Source organism: Venturia canescens, chromosome 5, assembly GCF_019457755.1.
Source record: "Venturia canescens isolate UGA chromosome 5, ASM1945775v1, whole genome shotgun sequence".
Classification (NCBI taxonomy): domain Eukaryota; kingdom Metazoa; phylum Arthropoda; class Insecta; order Hymenoptera; family Ichneumonidae; genus Venturia; species Venturia canescens.
The window spans coordinates 327,081-352,296 of NC_057425.1; the positions used below are offsets into that span (position 1 = coordinate 327,081).

At 36.2% G+C, this 25,216-nt stretch overlaps 2 protein-coding genes across 6 annotated transcripts in view; both read left to right on the forward strand.

The window, feature by feature from the left end:
• ttk (zinc finger and BTB domain-containing protein ttk) overlaps window positions 1-19,787 on the forward strand; it is a 43,967-nt gene extending 24,180 nt beyond the window's left edge. For 2 of the 4 annotated variants that reach the window (XM_043420284.1, XM_043420285.1), the window contains exon 5: window positions 11,226-16,144. In XM_043420284.1, coding sequence (XP_043276219.1) covers window positions 11,226-11,971 — 746 coding nt within the window. In that variant the 3' untranslated portion in view covers window positions 11,972-16,144. Of the gene's footprint in view, window positions 1-131; window positions 1,883-11,225; window positions 16,145-16,740; window positions 16,974-17,131; window positions 17,408-17,558 lie in introns of those variants that run through there. The other 2 variants (XM_043420286.1, XM_043420287.1) reach the window with 2 other exon arrangements.
• Window positions 19,788-20,740: 953 nt separating this feature from the next.
• On the forward strand, window positions 20,741-25,210 carry fz (frizzled). 2 transcript variants are annotated; one of them, XM_043420288.1, is made up of 4 exons: window positions 20,741-21,040; window positions 21,135-21,963; window positions 22,219-22,598; window positions 22,750-25,210. In XM_043420288.1, the coding sequence occupies exons 2-4, from the start codon at window positions 21,182-21,184 to the stop codon at window positions 23,262-23,264; spliced, it is 1,677 nt and encodes a 558-aa protein (XP_043276223.1). In that variant the 5' UTR covers window positions 20,741-21,040; window positions 21,135-21,181; the 3' UTR covers window positions 23,265-25,210. The 2 variants fall into 2 exon arrangements, with proteins under 2 accessions (XP_043276223.1, XP_043276224.1); XM_043420289.1 differs by having other exon boundaries at window positions 20,841-20,850.
• Window positions 25,211-25,216: the final 6 nt, after the last annotated feature.

Consider the following 25,216-nt stretch of genomic DNA (forward strand, 5'->3'; position numbering starts at 1 on the left):
AGTTTTTATAAACATCCAGTAAGCGAGAGTCTCATTCGATCAATATAACGATGCTTTAATACCCGATGAGTGAATAGAAAAAATTAAAGGGAACGAGAGAAAGAGATACGAAGATTATTTATAAATTTCAGACGGTGAGGAATCGTCGAGCGGGAGCGGAGCCCAATCGCCGGCTCACATACGTTTTAACTTTGAGCGTTGTTTCCGAAAGGAGTACAGCGCGACGAGTCTTCAACATGGGAAATCGAGTTTCAGTGGAGTGGTAGGTGGAACGAGTTCGGGGAGTCAATTAAACGAAGAAACTCAGCAGCATCAACAACAACAACAACAACAACAACAACAACAGCAGCAGCAGCAGCAACAAAATTCGGATAACGAATCCGAGACGAAGGTGTCGAAAGATCACCTCAGCAGTGCCATATTCAATCTTGTCGCCGGTGATCCGGACATAAGTCAAACCGATTTCGAAGGAAATTACAAGGTCGATAGCGAACGGAGCGAAGGCTCGGTCCGCGATTTTTGCGTCAAGGAAAAGGACGTTTATCGTTGTACCGTTTGCCATCGCACTTATACACACATAAGCAATTTTTGTCGTCATTACGTAACCTCGCACAAGCGTAACGTCAAATATTATCCTTGTCCGGTATGCTTCAAGGAATTTACGCGCAAGGACAACATGGTTGCTCACGTGAAAATTATACACAGTTTCAAGTCGAAAGAGAGTCTGGGAAATTCGAGTATGGGACAGCAACGGTAGGCCACAGCCGCCTCCCTTTCTGTCTCGGTCGCTTCATCCACCTGCTTTTCTCCTTTCAAATTCGACTTTCAATTTTTTTTTCCTTGAAAACTATTCGATGCCTTCGGCCTCGTATCTCCAGGCTGACATTTAGTGCCAGTCGATTTTTTTTCTCTTTTACAGTAATGAAAAACTCATCGATCGCTTTGAAAATCTATTCGTTGATATGTAATATCGATTAATGAACGACGATGATTACAATACCGAAAATTTCGGTCCCGTTAAATGTCAACTGTGGCACGCGAGTGGCACACGTTACTTTGAAAAACTTGATGAAAGAAACGAAAAAAGGGACAAAGTCGGACCGAGACTGAGAAAACATTTTTCTTACCCCGCAGAATCTATTGCAGAAGAATTTTTTTTTTTTTTTTTTTTTTTTCATTTGTTCGTTCGCTCGTTCGTTCGTTCGTTCCCGCAACGCTCTTATTTTCTTGGAGGAATTTTATATAACCGTACTCTCTCTCTTACCTTCTTGACGCCATTTTAGCCTCCGAGGATTTCCAGATTACGCGGGAACTTTCGAAACGGAGCTGACTATTGTAACGTGTCCAAATTTATGAGGTTAAACCTCGGATATAGGCAACCCAAAGCTCAAACGAAAACCCTCGACTCTCCCCGAGGCTCTCGTGTCATTCAATACACACTGACAGAACACACGCATAACATAAACTTACAGGGTTAATCACCATGTCGTTCTCGATGCCTACAATCATCGTCTATCATCGATTACGAACGACTTTTCAATTAAAAAAGAAGAAGATTGTGATATTTTTCTATTAAATCACTTTAGTAGGAAAATCACTATCAAGTTTATGGTGTTATTCAATTGAAAATTTTTTCTTTTTTTTTCCTCACAAAACTTTCTTCTTATCACGAATTTATGGGAGACACATCTTTTCAATTGTTGGTCGTCGAATCGCAATTTATTGATTATTGGTCTTTTACGGAGGCTTCACTTGGTTTTTTTTTTTTTTTTATGTAAATAATGAAAAAGTTATTCGCTTTTATGAATAACATTTTATTTATGGCGCATTTCATTTTCGCGCAGAAACGTTGTTCGTGTCGATGAGAGAAACGTCGTTTCGGGAGGGGGGGGGGGGGGGGGGGCTGAAAATTCCCTCTTCAGCCAGTTTGTTAGAGGATCGATAAATTAAAGCAGCTCGGACGAGGATTGAGCAAGTTTGTTGAGAATTATGAACGAGACAAAAATCAATAGAGGTTTTAACGGAAATTGTTGCTTTGATTAAATAATTAGAGGCTAAGGGGTTGGATTTATGAGGGAGGGGGGAGGAAGAAAACTGAAGCAGCGGGTAAGAGGACAGGTTGATGAAATAATGGGATAGAGTACGTGATACAGGTTATTATGTTCGCCACGTATGTGCCTGACGAACGTTAAAAACAAATAAACAAACAACTAAGAAGAAAAGAAAGAAAAATGATGATCGGACGATTGATGAAACATTTTTACGTTCGATCGTTCGATCGTTATATATCTACGGATATACAAAGAAACAAATTCATATATAGATATTTGTGTGCTAAAAACGCTCGGTGAACGTTGTAAAGTTCAAAGCGGCTAGAAGAGGTCTTTCCGGTTTTTCCGGACAACAAAGAAATAAAAATACCGAAAAATTACGGTCATTAGCGTTTCACTGGACACACAAAAGGATATATATATATATATATATATAATAATATAAACGAAACAAATAATAAGAAACCAAGTAAAAAAAAACCTTAACGGGCATTAAGTAACGATGAAAAGAAAAAATAAAGTAATAACATTTAAAGAAAACGAACGAGCTTTATACCGTTAGATTTACCGGATTCCAAGTTCCGGGAATCGCGGATCTACAATACAAAAAAGTTTACGATTATCAAACATAAATATCGTGTGATGATGATGAAGGTAAAGGGAGAGAAAAAACGAAAAGAAAAACATGTTATCTAGATGTATACAAAGAATTTATTGTACAATCATGCGCAAACGAACCGAGATTGGATCGCCTTCTGTTTAAACACGCAGTTTCCATCGGTGGCGACGAGAAAAGCCGGTAAAAAAGAAAAGAAGGAAGACGATAATAAAAATACGCGAAAATTCAATAAGGTCGCCACGAAAAGCGGAACGCGAAAAGCGAATAAAAATACATCCAAGTTGAGTTGGAAACGTTTTAGAACGAAAATAAAAATGGAATATTTCACAGGCGTTGCAAAAATCATAGTACATTTGAAGGAAATTAAACTGAGGGAAAACGAAAAATACCTTTAGAACGCGATTAAAGGTATAACAATTAGGAAGAATGGCTCGATACTTGAAAATATCAAAGACAACAAATTCACAATATAATAATGGAACCACGTAGACTGAGTAAAATGCAATACATATACATACGAAAAATGAGAATTCGCCTTTTTGTTGAGCCGTTTTGTCGAAGATTGCCCGATCAAATCGCGCGCGTGCGGGTATAAATATTGTTATCCTGTAGAATTAATATAGTCGATATTCTACTGGTAGATCCGCGATTTTTCGGTCTCGTTGATCTGATCGGCGAACGAGAATTTCATTAACAAGGAGAGTGTATTTTAGACACAAAGCCACGAGGAGAAGCAATTTGAACGAAACGAAGTAATATAGAAAAGCAGGCCGACGAGCAGCAAATAAACGCGTTCGACCGTGAAAGCGAAGCAAATTGAAAATAACAAAGGGACAAAATGAATAAAATGAGGCCACTAAGAATAAATATTAAAAATAGTAATAAAAAAAAAAACATAAAAAAAAACAAAAAAACGAAACAAAGTAACACTGATACGGGATATGCAATTGTTCGAAAGACTGCAGTGGGACAGTTTTATAAAACGACACCAAATACAAGATAGTACTGACATTGGATAGACTGAAGGCACTTTAGTAGTAACTTAACGCCGAGCCGAGCCCGAGCCCGATCGGTACCCAAAGAACCAAGAAAAATTGGAAAAAAATGAAAAAAAAATATTAAAAAATGAAAAAAAAAAGATAAAAAATAAAAGAGCTATCCCCTCTCATCGATCATCGTTAGAACTTTCAGAGAAACATATCCGGGCTGGGCGTTCGTTCACGTGAGTTTTCCGCCCAATTATGTATCAAATTTACTTTTTTTTTTCCATTTTTTTTTTGTTTTTTTTTTTCATCTCTTGTTAACACGCCCAAAAAACCACGATCTCGTTCGCTATAGTTGCCATGTTATAATTCTATATCGTCGTTCTAAACGATCACTTGAATATAGAGAGAGAGAGAGAGAGAGAGAGAGAGAGAGAGAGAGCCAGAGGACGATGGAGGAGATAGATAGAGAGCACGCGAGGGTGAGATAAAAAAATGTTTTACAAGTTTTTAACACGATAAAATTAATTCGTGAGATAATTGAAAATACGCAAAAATATCGGGATATTTACAGTGTAAATATTGTTTAGACGAATGCTGTAGCTTACGGGACGCTATGCTACCCTCAAAGGTAGACCACGAGTTGCCAAAGTAGATGATAAACGAATAATCCTTGAGATAAGATTTAAAGCGGACTGCCTTATAACGTGCAATGTGTTTTATTTGTTTGTTCTCTCATTTTTTGAATTTTTTTTTCTCTTCTAATTGTTATATTACTTTGTAACTTTTTTGTCATCAATGTTTTTGTTGTTTATTCCTCAGCGGTTTTTCGTTTGGAATTTTTTTTCCAACTCCATCAAAGACGCCTCGAGTTATAAATATTATTTTTCCAAATAGCCCCCTCCCCCTTTACGTTTTCAAAACATATTATACTTATTGTTACTCGTAGTTTTTACGGAAAAAAAATTAAAACTCCCTATCGTTTTCAATTTGTCTTGTTTCGATTATTTTGTTAAGAAACCTAGAGTATAATAATCATAATCGAATGGATCGATGAATAATGAGCGCCTGAGGCTCCGCTGCGGCAAATATTAATTCTCGGTAACGGTGTGGCGTTTTAATCTCTCATTTCGTCATTGTGAGCCGGGCACTATATTGTTGTTTTTATTTCATAACCATTATAGATTTATTAATTATACTTTGCATCTTACACTCTGACTCGATCTCGTCCTGGAATGTTGTTAACGAAGAACAATGTGTTCCGATCGAAATTTCAAAAGTTTTCAAATTTTTTATCCGATCGAGATAAAAAAAAAAAAAAAAAAAAAAACATTCTCATCGAAGATTGAGTGATTAACGATTTGTATACAAACCTTTTTTTTCTATTAGTCCGGCATAGACATTAGAACGACTAGAGGCTATATTACTATTATTCGTTATAATTATCGGTCTTTGTTTGGATTAGATATTGTTAAAGTATACTGTTTTATTATTAATGAAGTACGAGGGTCGCGGCCTTGACGTGACTAATTTATACGCATACCGAAAAAGATCGAGAAAAATTGCTCTGTTGTGATTCATGCACAATATCGACAATCCGATCGAATCGCGTTCTCTCATTATCCCAAAAGTATCGCCACAAATTTGCTAAAAAGCAAAGTAAGAGCGAAAATTTCAGCGATTCCTGTGATCAAGCTCTTTTTCATTGTTGATCGACATCGTATCCCCCCCTCCGCCCTTATTATTTCCAAGTTTTTAAATATCTTTTCAAAGACTTTTCCTCTTCAGAAGGTTGGCAAATGTGAAATGACGGAGCCTGGCAGCTGTAATTTTTATTCGTTCGAACAATCCCGGCTGACAGAGAGAGAGAGAGAGAGAGAAAGCGATCGTGAGAAAAAATGAGCGATACTCGAGAGAGAAAAGTATTGTAGAAAGACAGAACGCGATAAATACATCAGGTCAATTATTTAATATTTATAATTGATCGATGAGAAAACGAGGGATCGAGAAATCAATATTAGTTCAAAGAATGCAAACAAGAACGTAGAACTTTAGTAACGAACGCGTATCGTTCGGGGAGCAAGGACCAAAAAAATATGATTATTACAATGAGAAACAATGCTGGATGAAAGAGTATGAGACAAATGATAAATAAAATAATTAAATGAATGAATAATTAAATAAGCAATGAAACAGAAGAAAAGAAATAAAAATAAAACCAGAGTCTGAAATATTATATAAAATAGAGAAGCGCGTGGAAAAAAAAACCACCGACCGATATCGAGGCTTCTCGAAGGAAATACAAAAATACTGTGTTCACGCCCTTGACCACGTAGCTTTTAAGCTGGGTGTTACAAAACAAACAATATTGAAAGAAAAAATAAATAAACCCGAGGAAGAAGAAAAACAAAACTATCAATAATTAGGAGTAATTTTAGGATTAATTAGATACGGGAAATTTTACACGAGAGAAATGAAAGATTTAAACAATTAACAAAGTGGTTATAAGTATGTCATTTCTGTGTTTTTTTTTTCTCTTACTCCGCCGTATTTCTAACTTTTTTTTTACGCGTAGCTCACGGTCAATCAGTTTTCTCTCGCTTTTATTCTAATTCTTTTTTTTTTTCTCTTTCATTGTCGCGTCCGAGGCGCGCATCCTTATGCGATCAAATGAATCCGCTATTACGAGTAACAAAAAATTTCACACATACACACGCGTGCGCGCACGCGCACGCGCTCTCGACACCTATATAAAAATGTATATTATACATTATGTAATATATATACATGATAGCGATCAGACAAAAAATGAGAAACCAAGGGCAACTACAATTATTTTACGATTATGATATCCGTTATACACCCTCACACACGTAATAATAAACTATAACAAAAATGCAATCGTGGCAGCGGCTAGACAGCTTATCAAGATTTTAGGGATTAACGAAGAGATCTAAACATTGAAATATCAAATCGCGAAAAAATAAAAAATTTATCATTGACAAACGCCAAAAGACAAAAAAATGATAGTCATAGAGGAAAGAAAAAAACAATAAAATATGGACGAAACATTAACGGAAGATCTTATAATACGTTTTAATAAATGACAAAAATGAGTAAAAAATAAAGCATACACACATTTGATAATCACTGAGAGGCTAAGACTAACTCAATTTTTGGTAACGAATGAGGCTTCGGACGAGCAGAGCTTGTTACAATAAAAAAAAATTTTTTTTTTTTAAACCAAGAAGAAAAGAAAAACACTCGCCCGTTCGTAAATTTTTAGTGGCAGCATGTTACTGTTCCAATGAGGTTTCTCGATCGGTTCTCCGCTACGGATTTATTAAATAAATGAGATCGAGCAAGTAATTATATACTGATATAAAATATTTAAAAGAAAAATACAAGTCATACGAGAAATAGAAATATCTGTTCTGTCGGAGGAAATCTAAAAATCATCAATCAAGCTCGATTGACAGAAAAAAAGAATAAATTAACCGGTGAAGAGTGAAAAAACATCAGAAAATATAACAATTTTGCAATGTGCTGTCATATTTATAAAAAGGAACACAGTTTAGGGTGCGGGGGGGAACGAGTTTGTACCACTCGATTAATAAATAAAAGTGAGGAATACAAAAAAAAATAATTAAATCTATATTATCATAATAAAAACAATAATTATATATATATGTATAAAAATCTATTGTACATATATATATATTTATGCGTGACTCTTGCAATATGTCGTGCCAAGCAATTCGTCGTCGTTATGAACGTTTCCCTTTTCAAAAAAGGGAGCACAGTCAATAAGGGATATAAAATATTAAAGGCGACCTTTTTTGAGCACACGCAGACATACGATCACACATACACAAGCGCATTCACGAGACGACTGTTGCAAAGCACCGTCACCCGAAAGAGAGAGAGAGAGAGAGAGAGAGAGAGAGAGGTTAATTACGAGGCTTAAAAAGCAGACTGTACTATCGGATAGATTTTAATATATTATTATGATTATTATAATTATATATACATATATATGAATATTATATATGTATGTATATACATATATATATATTGAAAGCTAAAAGAGGATGAAGAAAAAGCATAGTTTATTATCGCATCCAAAATTTATACCGTAAACAAGACACATTAAAAACACGATGAATTCACGACACTTTGAACACGAAAAAAGTTCACAACACCGACATACACGCGCAGACACACAAACATATATATATATATATATATATAAAATTGCGATTTATTATTATTATTATTATTATTATTATTATTAATTATTAATTATATTACATATATATATAAACAAAAGTTATATCAAATATATTTTAGAGCTAGTTGGTAAATACTACCTATTAACGTCGTTGCAGTTGAAGATGCGTCAGAAAAACGAATTTTTTCGATGAGGCTCGAGTTTTAATTTTTATAAAATAATAATCGACGATTGTCGGAAGAACAATGTGTCAAAAGTCATGCGAGGACGAGTTTTGAAAAGTTTGACGAAAAAATACGCTCGGATGGAGGAAAAGAGAGATAGAGACAAAGTGGAACGAGGAAGAATTATCGTCGAAAATAGGAGGGTGAAAAAGCGAGAGGGAGAGAAAAAAAGAGAAACAAAAATTAAACATATTAAAGCGGGATACACTTGACGTAGTCGTGTGTATCCCCGGTTCGGTGCCTTTTTAATGGGGAAAAAAAACAAACAAACAAACTTGTTGAAAACAAAAAAAACTTAAATATTAAAAAGAAAAACAAACAAAAGTAAAGTTAACGTAAATTGTTATGCCAGATGATGATAAGACGTGTGAAATAAAAGAGAAAAGAAAATGAAACAAAGTGAGTAAAGAGAAAAATTAAAAAATAACGCGCGCTCTCGCACGTCGTGGTTTTGTATCACACGCGCGTGGTCGTTCGCTGATAGTGCCAAATAAGTGAGACCTTTGTGAGACGTAATAACGGAGGTTTAAAACAAAAGATGATGAAATAAACGAAAAATTCGAGAAAAATAAGAAGATGAAGAAAGAAATAATTAAGAGAGAAATTTAAAAAAAAACGAGAGAAATATAATGAAATTTTATAGGGAAACTTTTTTAGATGGAAAAGATGTCTTTTCTGACGCTGGGTAGAATTAGTATATTTTATATGCACTGATTGTTTGATTATGAATATCGATAATAAAACCAAACAAAAAAAAAGAACGGTGTTGAATAGATCGTAACCAAAATGTCATTATTTGTGTCACGTGTTTCGCATACGGCGACGATATTTTGCTCCGGAGCCCATATCATACATACTTATCGTTTGTTCCATTTTCTTTTGTATACCTTCTTCGCCCGATATATATATTCTCGATTTCTCCCCACAACTCCTCGCCGACTCTCTCGCGCCTTATTGCAAACTGCGTCGACGAAAATGAGTGATTTTCTTTCTCTCACGAGAGGAAGAATATGTTTCTTTTTTCATTTTCCATAAATGTGGAACATCTATGTAGTAGATTACGTGTGATTATATTATAACCGAGTGTTTCTCGAAGTTTTGCACAACTTGGGCGATTGTACTTCTCCTCGTACTACTTGAATCGACGATTTTATCATTTGCATCGCTATATTCCTTTATTATTCTTGTTGTTTCGACGTTTCTAGTATACGATTCAAGTTGGTGACTTTCGAGAAACAAAGACATACACATATATTTGTTTGTACAAGAAATCGTGGCTAACAGACAAGTTGAAAGCATAAGAAGATACAACCTACTAATCGCAATGTGAGAAAAAATCAAAAATACACGAGGGGCAAAGGTAACTACTACCTATTTACTAACTGATGAAATTGTTCGTAGTGAACGTTAATTTTTTTTCCTTTTGTTTCAAGACTCAATCGTGACTTTTGCGTGCTCGCAATAACTCGAATTTATTCGTTTGATTTTCTAAACAAAACAAAAAAGCAGAATTCTTCAAAATTTGTCTCCATGAGAAATGTATGGATGATGAATTTTCGAGGTCTCAATACTTTTATCGTTCAATCAAACGTTGCCAAATTTGTGTCTGCAATTCGATTGGCGTATCTTCATCAGCCGTATTCGATGAGTCTCAAACTGAAATATTTTCAAAAATCGTGTTCCGAGCACTCATCAGTTGAGTCAACTTATGTAGTATTTATTGTACGTTTTTTTTTGTTTTTATCATATTGTTCTTTCTGTATTGGCACTATACTAAATATCCTCACGCTCCGCGACTGATTATTCCAACCGGTCTCTCTTGAGACGGAGGGAGGGGGGGGGGGGGGGGGGGATATAAGAACAGAACGAGGGACATGCAAGTTTGAGGAGAGATCGGAAATTCCCTCCCTTACCCCTCGCTACGAAGCGCACCGTTGCTCTTAGCCAAAAATTATGTTTATTTAGTTTCGTTTTTTTTTATTATTTCGAGATTATCGTGACAATGCTCAACGAGATTTTTTATTCACCAAATTTTGTCATCGCTTCCGACATACATCTTTTTTAGCATTGTCATGGATAAATAGTTTATTGTATTAAGATACTCTCGAGTGAATATGAATTTTGAAATAATTTCGATAATGGAAAAGATGTCGAATCGAGAATTTCGAAAATAAAATTTATTCGAGGCTGATATTCACCAAGGATTGCTATCATATTTTTTCATAGAACCTTTGTTTTGCATGTTATTGAGTACACGCGTTGTTGATTTATAGCTGTAATTATATATATACATATTATTTAAATAGCTCAAGGGTTACTGAAAAATTAAATGCGATACACGCTCACTTCTCATGATTAAACAAATATTATTACTCCATTCAATGGGGTTTGTAAAGAAAGTACTGTCGCACAAAAACGACTACTGTGAGAATTGAACACAAACACCCGATGCCCAAAAGCATTATTTAAACGAGTACAAATACAATAAAGTAACGCCTTTTATTTCGGTCAATCCTCGAGCTGCTGCGTCTATTATTTTATTATTATCATCATCGTTGTTTTTTTGTCTTTTCATTTTTGTTCTATGATCCTCGGCGGTACGACTTTTTAATTACTATTATTTCAATATTAAACTCTTATCGCTGATTAAAGACCCGAGAAATTTCACGCGGGGTTTTGTGTAATAATACGATTTTCGTGAAAGAAAAAGAAAAAAAAAACAAAGAAAAAACGAAACCTCGAAAATACACTACATGTATGTTGTTTTTTCCTTTCAAATGTTGGCTCTCTTTTATTCTCCCGTTTTCTTCCCCTATTTTTTACGCGTACGCAAATGATTATAAAAAAAATCAAAGTCATACATAGATTGAAATAAATATAATTGAGCGCGCACGTTTAGTAGTTGATAATAGTGATTTTACTTTCGCATCTGTAATAAGAAATTCCGTAAACAAATATTCGCATTTATCGAATGCACCACCACGTATATTTATTTATGATATTACGGCAAAAGCAATGATTTTGTAAACGCATAGTGAAACGTTCGAGTTACGATTGTGCGATTACAAATAAAAATATTTCGTATTAACGCTGATGAAATGAATGTTGGTTGTACAGATACGCCGAGCAAGCAGGAAGGAGGAGAGACGCCAAAAACGACCCGGGGTTCTTCGTCGAATAACAGCAGCAACCCGACGAATTGTCCATCGAGCAACGCTTCCTCGCAAAGGGAAGTCGATAGCCCGGTGAAAAGTGCGACGACCGGATCATCCGGTAGCGCGACAACAACGACAACGACAACCACTACAGCAGGATCCACGCCTACGAGTTCGACCTCCTCGACGAGTACAACATCGAGCGGAACAACAACGGGAACAACGACAACGACAGCGAGCTCGAACAATCGAGGATCGGGTACACCAGTTAGTGGCAGAGGCTCGAATACAGGATCGAGTGGAAATGCACCTGGCGAAGGCGCAATGTCAGCGCCTTCCGCGCGTCAAGTACCGAAACGACGTATGAGACGACGAGCTACCTCCCAGTCCCAAGACCCTGCCGAACAATTGACCGAAATGTCCGTACGGGGGCTCAATCTTTTCCGTTACGCCTCAATATCCGAAGGTGTTTATCAGTGTACCGAATGTGCCAAGCTCGATATACAAAAAACATTCAAAAACAAATATAGCTTCCAGAGACACGCGTTCCTCTATCACGAGGGACATCAACGCAAAGTTTTTCCTTGTCCCGTTTGCGGCAAGGAATTCTCTCGTCCTGATAAAATGAAAAATCATATGAAAACCGTACACGACTGTTTCATGCCCAAGGATTGCGTTATGCCTTTCGGCTTTTTTCTCCCTCCTTAAACACCGATCGCCCAAAACCAAATGAGATACAGCATACAGCACGCGAGAGACTTGAAAACGAAGCTTTCCGATCGCACATTCGCGAAATGTTTTTAAAAATCTGCCGACGAACAACTGAGATACCGAGATACCGAGATAGTAATAAAGCCTTCGAGTGGCTCGTTGTTACATATCCGTTTTTCGTAGCAACTTGGAAAAACGCCTCCATGATACACATTGCCGGAATCATATAACTAATAACAAATATACGAAATTTGCTTATTCAACATAGCAATTACAGTGACGGTGAAACGGCTAAGAATCTCGTTCTCGGTACACCCGTTGGTCAACCACACATTTTCTCCGTCTGTCCAACAAAACCGAGGAAAAAAGGGAGCTATCCGGAAGAAAAACAAATCCAACTTTCATCCACTCTCAAAGATGAAAAGTTTTTTTTAGTATACAAAAATTCGCAAGCAATAGAAACATTTGATGATGCGCTGTGAACTGATTAAAGCAATTATGAAACGCAATCGCCCGGCCTCGGAAAAAAAAAGCTATCACCACCAACGAAAAAAATATTGATTCATTGATCTAACGTTTGTCGATGAACAAACGCCTAGTCTCCGACAATATTGGAGGGGGGCTTTTCTTTTCTCGTTCATATTCGTATTCCAATGGTGCGTTTAATTCATTGTCTCGGGCAAGCCTCTAGAGTATATTACGAGCAAACAAAAAAAAACAAAATATCGAGCATAGACAAAGTTTATTATTAGAGTCCGAATGACAAGCGATACGATCCCACTCGGACTCGTAGATCTAACGCTTTTAAGGCCTGTTTTAGGCGTACAAAAAGCAGATGAAGACGAGAATAAATATATATACACAAACATATTATATATCTATACATAGCAAAAGATTTTACACAGAGTTTGTTACTGCCCAGCAGTATTCGTTATGTCTGTACAAAAAAAATTTTCAAGGTCAATTCTGTATTATAGGTGAAGCGGCACCGATAGCGTTGAGAAAGCTTGAATTATTATTATTATTATTATTATTATTATTATTATTATTACGTTTACTCTAAAATATCAAATTAACGGGAAACGAAACGAATTATCAATATTTCTTTCGCTCCCCGTTTTTTATTGTTAATATTACTACGACGGCTGCGATTATTATTCGCCAATACAATTTCTCAAGCACGAATCAATCGAATTTTCAGCCACCGACAGCCGAGAATACAGATCATATGGTTAATTGATTGAGCCAATTTACAAATACCCGCGTGTCTATCTCTTCGGTAATGTAAGAAGGAGACGAAACGAGATGTACCGAGAAACCCAAAAAAATCTACCCCGTAAACGAGCCGAAGCAGCAAATCTATTGGCCATTCCTTTCGAATTTCTTTAAATATATCCGCAGCGAGATATAGTTGTTTCCACTGGTTAACGAATTTCTAATACTAAAAATGAAGCAATATGGGAAAAAACAAAAATTATTGAATATTCGGTGCTGGGATATACGTAGGATATGAAAACTAAATTTGCCGATACCTGGCTGCCTGTAAAACGGTGTATATTTAAAAATATAGATTGACATGTCACGTTTTATTATGGAATCGTTAGTCGATTCGCGAAAATGCCTCATTATATTAGTTGAAAGATGAAAAAAAAAATGACAACTAAGAGAAAAACCATGCGCATCAAAATTGTTGAAAGGTTTTATTATCTCGTTACATATCTGCAAATTTGTTCACTTCTACAATGAAACGTTTTTCAAAAGAAAATCCAACATAAACGAGTAAATAAAAAAAAAAGTGAAACAAAAAAAATCGATTGAAATTTAGGGTCTTTGGATCGTGTTGACGATCGCAAAGTTACGGTTCTCGTCTTCCATAATTTCGCGATAGGTTAAAATGCGCGAAAAAAAAACTCGATAAGAGGCCAGTAAAAAAGGGCCCGAGGATACATAGTATTTACTTTTCGATCGATAGATATATCTGTTCGAACGATCGGGATCAAACGCGAGCATTTGTTACGGAGGACAATGGGTTACGAGAGTGCCTTCTTTCTTTTTTAATATAATCTCTATGCCCTATCTTCTTTCTATATAAATCCTCGATGCATCTGTGTATCCGAAGTAATTTGTTTGCAATTGAAGAGAGAATTTACGAAAAAACTAACAAAAGAATATAGAGTGTATACATATATCAAAGTATATATATTTATATGTAAAATAAGCAGAAAATGAGGAAATATTATTATTATTATTATTATTATTATTATTATTATTATTATTATTATTATTGTACGTTATGACAGCGGGTATAGAAATAAAAAATTGACAAATGGAGGCAACAGAAAAAAATATAAGAGAATATAACGTTGAATGTTTGCGACCAATTGTGCGCGTGAGCTTCCAATTTTCGTCGTCTCGCAAGCCGTATATGATTTAAAAATGTTACTTTTTTCTCCAAGTATAGGTAACGAGCAAGCGAGCACGTAAATAAACGAACGCAAAAACCGAAAACATTCGAATTACAACGTCGCACAATTATTATCATCATTATAATTATTCTTAGCAGTTTCATCGTTTATTACGATTATTATTATAATTATATATATATTTGAAAACCGACGCTAAGATATCGGTGTGGAAATCGTCAACCACCGAAATGTTAAATTTCCATAATTTTATATTATTATTCATACAATAATGGCGAATTAGATGCACACATTATTTTCTCTCAACCTTTTTCCCTATATTCCTCCATTCTTTAAGACTACCTTTGTTCTTACATTGTAGTTTTATATTATTATTATTTCATAGATACTATATCACTATTAGTAGCGTTATTATCTATTATTATTACTATCATCATCATCAATTATTATTATTATTATTATTATTATTATTATTATTATATTGCCACACCTTCGAGTACCGTTTATTATTATTATATTTGTAATTTTCAATGAAACTTGTAACACCTGGGTACTAGTTAGTGCGAATTAAAAAAAGGACCTCTAGGCTTTAACAAAATATATTGTGAAAAGGAAAAAAAAGTGAAAAAATTGGAAAAACGTAAATGATGAGGGAAACAAAAAAAATCATTCGGGGGCTTGCGGACTAACACACTGGAACAAAAGATATGTAGACACGGTAATAAAAATTTATATTTTATTTAACGTTATAACGAATAAAAGTATGACGGCATTCCCTTTTTTTTTCTCTACGCACAAATTCACATTTTTTTTCTTTTCCGAAACAATGACGTACCATTCCCCAAAAACGAGTTTTCGAGCAAAAAGTGCCTTTTTCGCCCAATGCAAATACAACGAAATGTCTAAAAATCATTTGAAATATGTCATAGTTTATTCTAAGAGATTTGATATATGGGGAAATAAACGACGAATGATCGCGACGAGCGGCGTAGCTGCTTTTCGCGATTCACACGATACGATAGTATTTTTGTGCAAACACGTATGTTAACTAACTAACCACTCGCAAGCGACGATCTGCGTAATACACGTGATACACAAATTATAATAATAACATAATATGGAGGAAATGGAAAAGAAAATGAACAGATGTAAAATATGAAAACAAATCAATATTCATTGGACACCGAACCGAAAATACAAATATCCATCGAACGAATTTTTGAAGTATTAAAATCTCTTGTATACATTATAATGAAATATAATCACGGTTGTCACGTAACCGTGTTAGACTTGGCGAAAAAACGTCGCCAATGAAAACAATCGTGCGTTACTAGATAACAAAATATATATGTGATGTTACAATATTATAACGCTCATTCATCACGAGAAATTCTTATTTTCCTTCACAAAGATCGCGCACAAAAGGCAGAAAAGCACTTTTTCATTTGATCAACTCTCGACATACGTCAGTGATAGAAAGAAAATATTACAAATGGTGTCGATTGAAACCCGTGGATTTACCATATTGTGTACGAATATGTCTATCCTCCCTCCCCTCATTTTGGTGCCTGGTGGCGATGCGGATTAAACAAATTTATTATTATTATTATATTACCTTTATTCGTTTTTATCTAATTGTAGTTTCTTTGTAACTCTTTGTGATATACATTGCAATAGTCTACCTGACCGAACGTTTCTTGTATCTACGAGCACATCCTTTCATTTAAAGAAAAACAAACAAAAAGCATCAAGTCTATATTCTTATTTCTGTTTTTAAGCGTCGTCGTCAAAACCGGAGGAAGTCGATTTTTTGTCCTTCTCATTCGTTCAATTTGCAATTATCAATTATATTTATATTAAGATTGTTGGAGTGTCCTGATATTTTCTACTGCATTCTTAATTCAATAAAAAGTCAGCGATTTTTTATTCGTCGATGAAAGTCGTTGCGGGGATGGTTGAGATTGATGGATGGATTTAACTTTTTGGCGAGAAAGTAGCGAGTTTTGCGAATATACAAATGACCCTTCCGCATTATCTTGGATTTGGCGTAAACGGAGGTTAAAAATTTCGACTTGGTATATTCGGGGATGAGGAAAAAGATCAGACTTGTCACTTGTCAAGCCGGTTTTATGAGCGTCACGTCATGTTTTTCTATCATTTTTTTCCTCCCGCAAAGTTCAACGGGCCCTCGTTGTTCGTTGGCCTATCCCGTAAATGAAAAATTACAAATGATTCGGCCCATATTATAGAGACTTGAGAGAAAAAAAATTTCGCTTTTACAATGCTTCAATGAATGTGTACGAGTACGATTGCCTTCTTTTTTTCTTTTTTCTGACGTTGCAGATGAGATATTGTCGAATTTGCCGAGTGACATTACTTTGGAGATCTGCACGTCGCCGCTAACGACGAGTCACGAGGACACAAGTACAACGCTGTCGGAAACGAGCGAGACTTTCGTCAAGACCGAGCGGGTCGTCGGTGGTATGCATTTCCTTACCGAACAGGAGGAAGATCGTGCCGAACTGTTGGTCCCTAAATCGGAAGCCGGTGACAACGAACCAGAAGTTCGAAAACAGGTCCGTTGCGACATATTTTTGTCAGAAAAAAAAATTTCATTTATCTCTATTGAAATTTATACTTGTAGTTGAGATTTTCCAAAATTTGCTCGTAAAAATGTTTGGTCATTTTTTGTTGTAACAAAAATAGCAAATTTGTTTTCTTTTCACGGCGAAAGCTGCTCGAGTACCTAATACAAAACGATGGTTCGGTGGTTTGCAAATGGTGCGGCGAGGTATTACCATCGCGAACACGTTGGTACAGGCACAAATACAAGCTCCACGTCTCGACTCAAGTGACACAACCCGCACCGCTGTTCAAGTGTCACAGTTGTAACGCTTATTTCAAATCGCGCAAAGGTTACATCGGCCATTTGAGCTCGAGACATTCCGACAACGAGAACGACGAGAATCGCGAGGAACCGACGAACAAAAAAACCCGGAGACCATCCGACGTAAGATAATAGGATATGTTTACAATAAATTTCTATTATCGGCATTTGTTCTATTTCGATTGAATATCATCGCCGAGGCACTTGCAACGATAAAAGAGAAGAAAAAAAACAAAAAAAAAAAAAAAACGCATTTTCTTGTTCCGGATTGCAGATGGGAAAAGGACCGGACTGGGAGCAACAAAGGGAAAAGGAGGAGAAGCTCGTAGCCGATATAATCGATCGCGTGAAGAAAGAGTGCGAAGCTCAGGGCGAGACGGTGACGAGGCGAGGATACTCGAGGCGCTCAACGGTGATGAATAGCTAAGGCTTCACCGAACTATAAATAGTCTATTCTCGTCTACAATAAAAACAACGCGTGGAAGCGCAACGGCCCCGCGACGATATCGTCTTGAATAAATCCCAAAATTTTGTCAACAAAAATGAAAAGAAAAAAGAATCAAACGACAAACAAAATGGGAGAGATTAGCTTCGAAAAATGAAGCAGATCGCTCGAAGGTGGAAAAGGTGCTCGCGGTGATAGGCCAAAATTATTATGTCGATACGATCTACATATATTTCTATCTAAATATATACTTAACAAGAGTTCTGGTATAAAGTTCCAAATAGAGGATATAATATAGACCTGTTTTAGGCTTGATTTGCCGGTCCTTTGGTGCAAACTATTTTTTTTCCGTTAGGAAGCCAGCCGTCCACGAGATTGCGAAAAAAAAAAGTACTGGCGAAAACGAAACCTGAGATAATCAAATTTCGAGCGAGGATTCCTATATGAATCGAGTATGCAGTGAGTGCAATCAAACGAGAGATTTGTGTATAGACAAATTTGTTCGAGACAAAGGTTGATATGACTTGGTACGAACTTGAGAAAAAAAAGATAGAGAATAACAAGAACCAATCGTTATAAATTAGGCCGTAACGTTGTCTCAATTTAATACTGTTCGTTCATCCTCATGTTTTATTTATTATTTATTATAATATTCCGCGTGTAGTACATATATATATATATATATATTTTTCTCACCCGGTGCCAAATATAAATTCTATCGATTATTTACGAAAAAAACCAACTCTCGAGGATATTTGAATTAAATTATAAATTAGTTTGAAAAATTGATGAGATTAATCGAAGTTTGCTCAATTATGTAATTGATTGATTGAAATTTCACTGTGCCGAAATTTTTCTTCCTGTCCCTCGGATCCTTCAAATTTGAATGACGAAATCGCGCGATGAAATATTAATATGCGCGTCTCGTTGGTCTCGACACGCGCAGGCGCGCAGAGATTTTTTAACTTAAGATTCCTGTCGATAAAGGATCGTGCAAAAGTCAAGCATAACGAGAAAACTGATTTTCAGTGATAAAACAAAAACCAAACAAAGTGGAATAATTGTAGAGTGAAGAGAAAAAGAGGGGGGGAGGGGGGGCGTTCGTCGGTCGATCGTGTTGACGAAAATAGCAACGCTTCGAGATCTAAATATGTCAATTTTTTTCTTTCTCGAAAGTATATTTATAAATCTTCTTCTATAAATGTAATTTTCGCGAGTTCCCCAAATCGCTTTAGCGAGTAATACAGAGAAAAAGAAAAGAATAAAAGAAGAGGAACAAGAAACACGGTCGGGACGTATAGATCGATGCGCAATTTTGAATAAAAGTAGTCGAGCGATGCGTTTGCTCGTCATATATGTCCTTTTTCGCGGTCGTGTATATTGTGATGTAAACGAAGATTTTGAATACGCGAATACTATCATAAAACGAACGCAACCGCACGCAGTCAAGATTGTTTCCTCGACCTTTCAGTTTTTTTTTCGAATTTTCATTTAACCCAACGCGTCGGAACAAAACGGGTATTTAGTTCGTTTCGTTGTTTTGACATTAAAATCTTCCGTTCAGTCGTGAAATGATGTAAGCGTGAATTCTCGAAATGTGCTCAAATATTAAATCGAGATGCGAAAAAAGGAAAAGCAAAAAATATTCGTGTCCGCGAATCTTGAACAATTCTTCCAACTATCGTTTATATACCAAACATGTGAGACACGTTTAATCATGTATTAGAATAACTTTTAAATGCCAAAAACGTATGTATAGTGAGCGAGCGAGCGAGAGAATTAAAGAACGAGTGATAAACGAGAAATGTCTATATGAACTATCGGCATTTCAAATCCCGATAAAACATTTCTTCCGTATGAAAACTTGACGTGTGTATTATAAATTCAATAACCTATAATCATGATTGAAACGGAATTGGAAGGCTGACCTATTTACTCCACGAACGCGAATAAGAGACTTGCAGAACGAAGAGACATTCCAGAGATAGATAGATAAATAGATATATATATATATATATATATATATATATATATATACACACACATATTCATTTTACGCTACGTTAAAAAGTTGCCAAACATTTCACTTTTTTTTATTCAATACTTCATTCAAGCGTGATAAAAGAGAATTTTGTACTTATATTTTTATTAAATTATTCAATGAGTTGTTTGAAAGTATCGAATAATCCACGATTTTTCTGTCAATTGGATTATTGAACGAATTAGCAAAATATATTTGTTTTGCTCAATATGGAAGAACGAGAAGAATGTCTGTTTTTTTTTTAGCATCGGTGTATATGGATATATGTATATATAAAAATACGCAGACATTTATTTGTTTACGATATAACGAGCCGGATATTTATGGCTCTTGAGAATCATGAGTGGAGCCATAATAAAGGGGAGGGGGGGCGGGGGGGGGGGGGGGGGACTCAAAATATTCTATAAATAAGTAAATTATGGTGATTCAAAATGTACAGCATGTGGAGAGGTGTAAACTATGTTTGAAAGTGAGATTAAGGAAAAACGACTCCTCCAAAGCCGTTTGATGAAAAAAAAAATTAATGAACAAAGAGTGAGGTAATAAGGAGCAGTTCAAGTACCTATCGCAAATAAACATAACGTCCAGCAAACGTGACGTCTGACACGAAGATAAAAACGAAATCGAAAAATATTGTGCATTATTTATGTCGAGGACATGGAATAAAATCAAAATTAATTGATTGATCTCTCCGTTGATTTGTTTATTTCTATTTTTCCCATTAACATTATTCGTTGAACAATATTTGTTGAAGCATCGCACTCTGAAAGATTTTTTGTTCCTCAAGTCGTGGCTTACAGTAATATCGATTTTTCCCTCATTTTTTTATTGAAAAAAAATACATTCTCGCTTTTGTTTTCAATGGATTTATCGTTCGTTGCAGTTTCTCGTGATTTCAAATTCTCCGCCACCACTATCAATACCCACAATTTCGTTGGTTCTGTGCGTTCTGTGCACAGATGGCACTAAACGACAAAAAAAAAAAATGGATACGGCGTAAAGTTTCATCGAGTTGACGTTCACTCACACTGTGGAAACTCTTTGACGACTCGTGTGTTCTGTTTACAGTGTGTCCGAAGCGTTTGTCGGTTTCTTCTTCTTCACCGCGGTTCATCAAATATTCATCTACCATCGTCATTACCATTCATTCATATTTATTTTTTCGCCCACTATCGAGGCTAACATCCGCAAAACGAGCAAGGGAGTTTCGTGGGTTGTGGAGAAAAATGGGTCGTAATCTCATTCTTAATTGACATCGCGGATTCGCCGAGTGAGCAAGCGAGCAGAATATTAACATTCGTTTTTTTTTTTTTTTAATTTTGTCACCGTTGTTTTCTCGCGTATTATCGTTTGAAAATTTGCAGATCGTTATTCCGAGGAGGAAAAATCATTGGTGTATCGTTGTGTCGTGATGAAGACGCAGTGTGGAATAAGTTTAGTGATAGTATTGTGTTGTTTGTGGGCTAGTGTTGGAACTAGCGGTCTTGATATACAAGATGAATTGGAGCATCACGGAAAATGTGAACCCATTACTATTGATCTATGCATGAATTTACCGTACAATCAGACCATGATGCCCAATTTGCTCAAGCATCAGAAACAGGAGGACGCTGGTCAGGACGTTTATCAGTACACACCCCTTGTCAAGATACAGTGCAGTCCGGACCTTCGATTTTTTTTGTGTCTCATGTACGCACCTGTGTGTACTATTCTCGAAAAACCGTTGCCCCCTTGTCGTTCGATTTGCGAACGAGCCCGAGCTGGTTGTGAAGGTGTTATGCGAACTTTCAGTTTCCCCTGGCCGCCCAGTCTCGACTGCTCTAAATTACCGGAATACGGCGAAAATCCCGAAGTTTTGTGTGTCGGTACCAACGAAACGTCACCCTCGAGATCGAGCTCAACCATTAGACCCACCGAAAAATCACCGGTTGAATTCGAATCCCACTGGCACACCGCTGCTCGTGATTATGGATTTGTGTGTCCTGCACAATTTACTGTTCCCCATGAATATCAATATTCGCTCAAAGTCGGTGATAAGGTTATTCACAATTGCGGAGTACCCTGCGAGGGAGTGTTCTTCGACGACATAAAAAGACAATTTTCCAGGGTTTGGATTGGTACTTGGGCAGCTCTCTGCGCCGCTTCGTGCTTCTTCACTTTTCTCACCTTTCTCATTGACACCGATAGATTCAGGTAATTCAATCACTTCCAATTGCTGTACATAATTTTGATTCCAGTCAATTTCCTGTATAGCCAACTGAATTTATGACAAAAATGTAAATTTTTGCTCGTACAAATAAATTGCACCTCGGTGTTGAATGGAAATTTGTTTTTAAAATTAGACAAATCATTAGGTTCTGAACTTTCCTTAGAAATGAGTTATGAATAATTCAATAGTTGCTATAGTAATAAGAGTAGTAGCAAAAATAATAATAATATCAATTCCAGGTATCCAGAGCGTCCAATCATTTTTTTATCTGTGTGCTATCTCATGGTAGCCCTTGTTTACGTCATTGGTTGGGCAGCCAAGAATAATATAGCGTGTAGAGCACCTTTTCCGCATCCACCAAACACTCAAGTTCAAATGATCTCCATCATAACTCAAGGAACCAAACACGAATGGTGTACTTTACTCTTCATGGTGCTTTACTTTTTTGGTATGGCATCGAGCATTTGGTGGGTCATTCTCACCCTTACTTGGTTCTTGGCTGCTGGCCTCAAGTGGGGACACGAGGCTATTGAAGCAAATTCTCAATATTTCCATCTCGCGGCTTGGGCCGCGCCTGCTATCAAAACAGTCACAATTCTCGCCATGGGAAAAGTCGAAGGTTTGAGATTTTTCAGAAACTTCAGAAACATCTTGTTCATAGTATTACTAAAGTCTCTAAAGAATATCCCAATTACAACTAAAATGATAGTTTAAAAATTCACCCCAGAATGATGCACGTGAATTCACCATTCGTTTTCCCTCTGTTCCAGGTGATGTCCTTTCTGGTGTTTGTTACGTGGGCCTTTGGAACGTGGAAGCTCTTCGTGGTTTCGTTCTAGCTCCATTGTGCGTTTATCTCGTTTTGGGTACGGCGTTTCTTCTCGCCGGTTTTGTTTCCCTCTTCCGTATACGTACAGTGATGAAGCACGATGGCACAAAAACCGATAAACTTGAGAAGCTCATGATAAGAATCGGAATATTTTCCGTACTTTACACAGTTCCAGCATTAATTGTAATTGCTTGTTTATTTTACGAGCAAGCTTATTTCGACAGTTGGATGTTGACTTGGAACGGGCACTTGTGCGATAAAGCACCTTACTACCTCCCATGTCCGGTCGGCGATCATGGTCATCGTCCTGAATTCGAGGTATTCATGATCAAATATTTGATGGCAATGATCGTCGGCATTACCAGTAGTTTTTGGGTATGGTCGAGTAAAACTCTTACGAGCTGGCGACAATTTTTCAATCACATACGTGGACGTCGAGCCGAAGCTTACGTTTAAAGACGCTATACCATTGTTGTTGTGCTCTCTGTCTCTTACACGAAATCCTTTCACGCGTACATATATTCCCTCCCGGTCAAAGATTTTTGTACAAAATTTTGGCAATTCACCGCATTCCTTTGACTCTCATCACTTTTTTTTGTTTCTCATATTTCTGATGTTTCACTGGTAAGAGAAATTTTATATGTGTGATAAATTTGGAATTTTTAGTTCTTGATCTTGGGTCGATCCAATAACACAACGCGATACTGGGGCGATACCCGCTCGGTTCAAAATTGAAAGGCAAAAAATCAATCGAGACAAATAAGTTAAGAAAAATCATTGATGAAAATTGAGAAAAATTGTATGTTGTACACTGTGATTGTGAGAATTTTCCTTATTACATGTTGGATGTGAGAAAAAATAATGAGAGTGAATCGATCGTAGTATCGTCTTTAATATCGTGCCAATTATATTTTATTAATAACACACATACGGTCAGTAATCATTGTTGTTTCGATGAAATTTCAATGACTGTTACGAATCTGAAGAAAAAAGAGAATCTCATTCCGATCCGTGAAATATGACTGTAACGCGCTTACCGGACGCGTTTATTTTTTATTGTACTTTTTATCGTAATCTCAAACGATATAATAATATTGAACAATTCTATGAAATTGTAACGCTCAAAATAAGTCGGTTGAAGATGCTCAGAATTTACCAGTTTGAGTTTCGAAAGGAACGAGACAACAAAAGAATAGAACCCACGGAAAATCGTTCCTCAAAACTCATGACTTTTTGTATTTCGTATTATTTCATTTTTTACCACTGTTTGTAGAGCAATCGATACGTTGAATTGACTACGACCTCTGAATTAACCTCGTGATTCAACCACTTCGACTAACGAAAAAGCAATCATCGCATTGTGAAACGTGCGACAACAATTTTTGAAGAATTTTTTTTCCAAATTGTGAGTTTTTTGTACTGACAATAGATCGAAATTTGAGAAAAAAAAATATTTGTTCTACTCTTATCATGGACAAACGTTTTTACGCAAATTTTTGAAAGCAAAGAGAAAGACAAGAAAAATAATCGGTCATGAGTCCGATTAGTCTCAGAGCGAGATATACTCTCTTTACTAGCGAATAATTCCTAGACGTAACCGATCGTGTGCTACTATTTAGTTAGGTAACGTTTTGTATATAAATGCAGGTTTAGTTTTGCTATGTATCATAATATATTTTTAAATACCCGTGTAAATAATTAATATCGCTCGCCGTGGCAAAATGTAATGAATCAATAATCGACGTATTTACTTGATTAAAGAAAACTTAGTAAAGATACACTGCCAGGTATAGGTAATCCAAGAAAGGGGTGCAAACGATCCCGAAATTGTAATTGACACTCAGCGTCGTCAGGAGATAACAAAAACAAATGAGAATTCAATTACTCGGTATATCCGCAACTTGACTGCAGAATTTTATATTTGTAACGTTATATATATTTTATCGAAACTATATAAATTTCGTCCATTGGAACTGTCGAGCTTCTGTGTACCATTTAAGAATGTGAAAAATAGACAAAAAATTGATACTTTAGTTATTAATTCAGCGTCCGCTGCTGCTGTTGCTACTACTGCTGCTGCCGCCGCCGCCGCCGCTGCTGCTGCTGCTGCTATATAAACTATTCAAAATTCAAAATGAAATATTGACGAGTAGAAGATTGAATAAAATCGAGGACTTGCGTCGGCGAGTGTACTCTTGAGAAGAATTTGCGTTACGAGGAATGCAGAATGCCGTACGTTTATATACGTAAAAAATGTGTTGAATTAATTAAGCCTTACGTAATCTTTGAATGATGAAATGAAGATGATGATGGTGACGATGATTACGAATAAGTGTACACATTTAAATATGAAAGTCGATTGAACAAAAGAGTAATTAAAATTATCCGTACAATAAGCAAAATTCCTT

Coding starts and splice junctions, on each gene's coding strand:
- fz (XM_043420288.1), top strand. CDS start 21,182: ATGAAGACGCAGTGTGGAATAAGTTTAGTGATAGTATTGTGTTGTTTG. Junction 21,964..22,218: donor ATTGACACCGATAGATTCAG/GTAATTCAATCA, acceptor TATCAATTCCAG/GTATCCAGAGCGTCCAATCA. Junction 22,599..22,749: donor CGCCATGGGAAAAGTCGAAG/GTTTGAGATTTT, acceptor CCTCTGTTCCAG/GTGATGTCCTTTCTGGTGTT.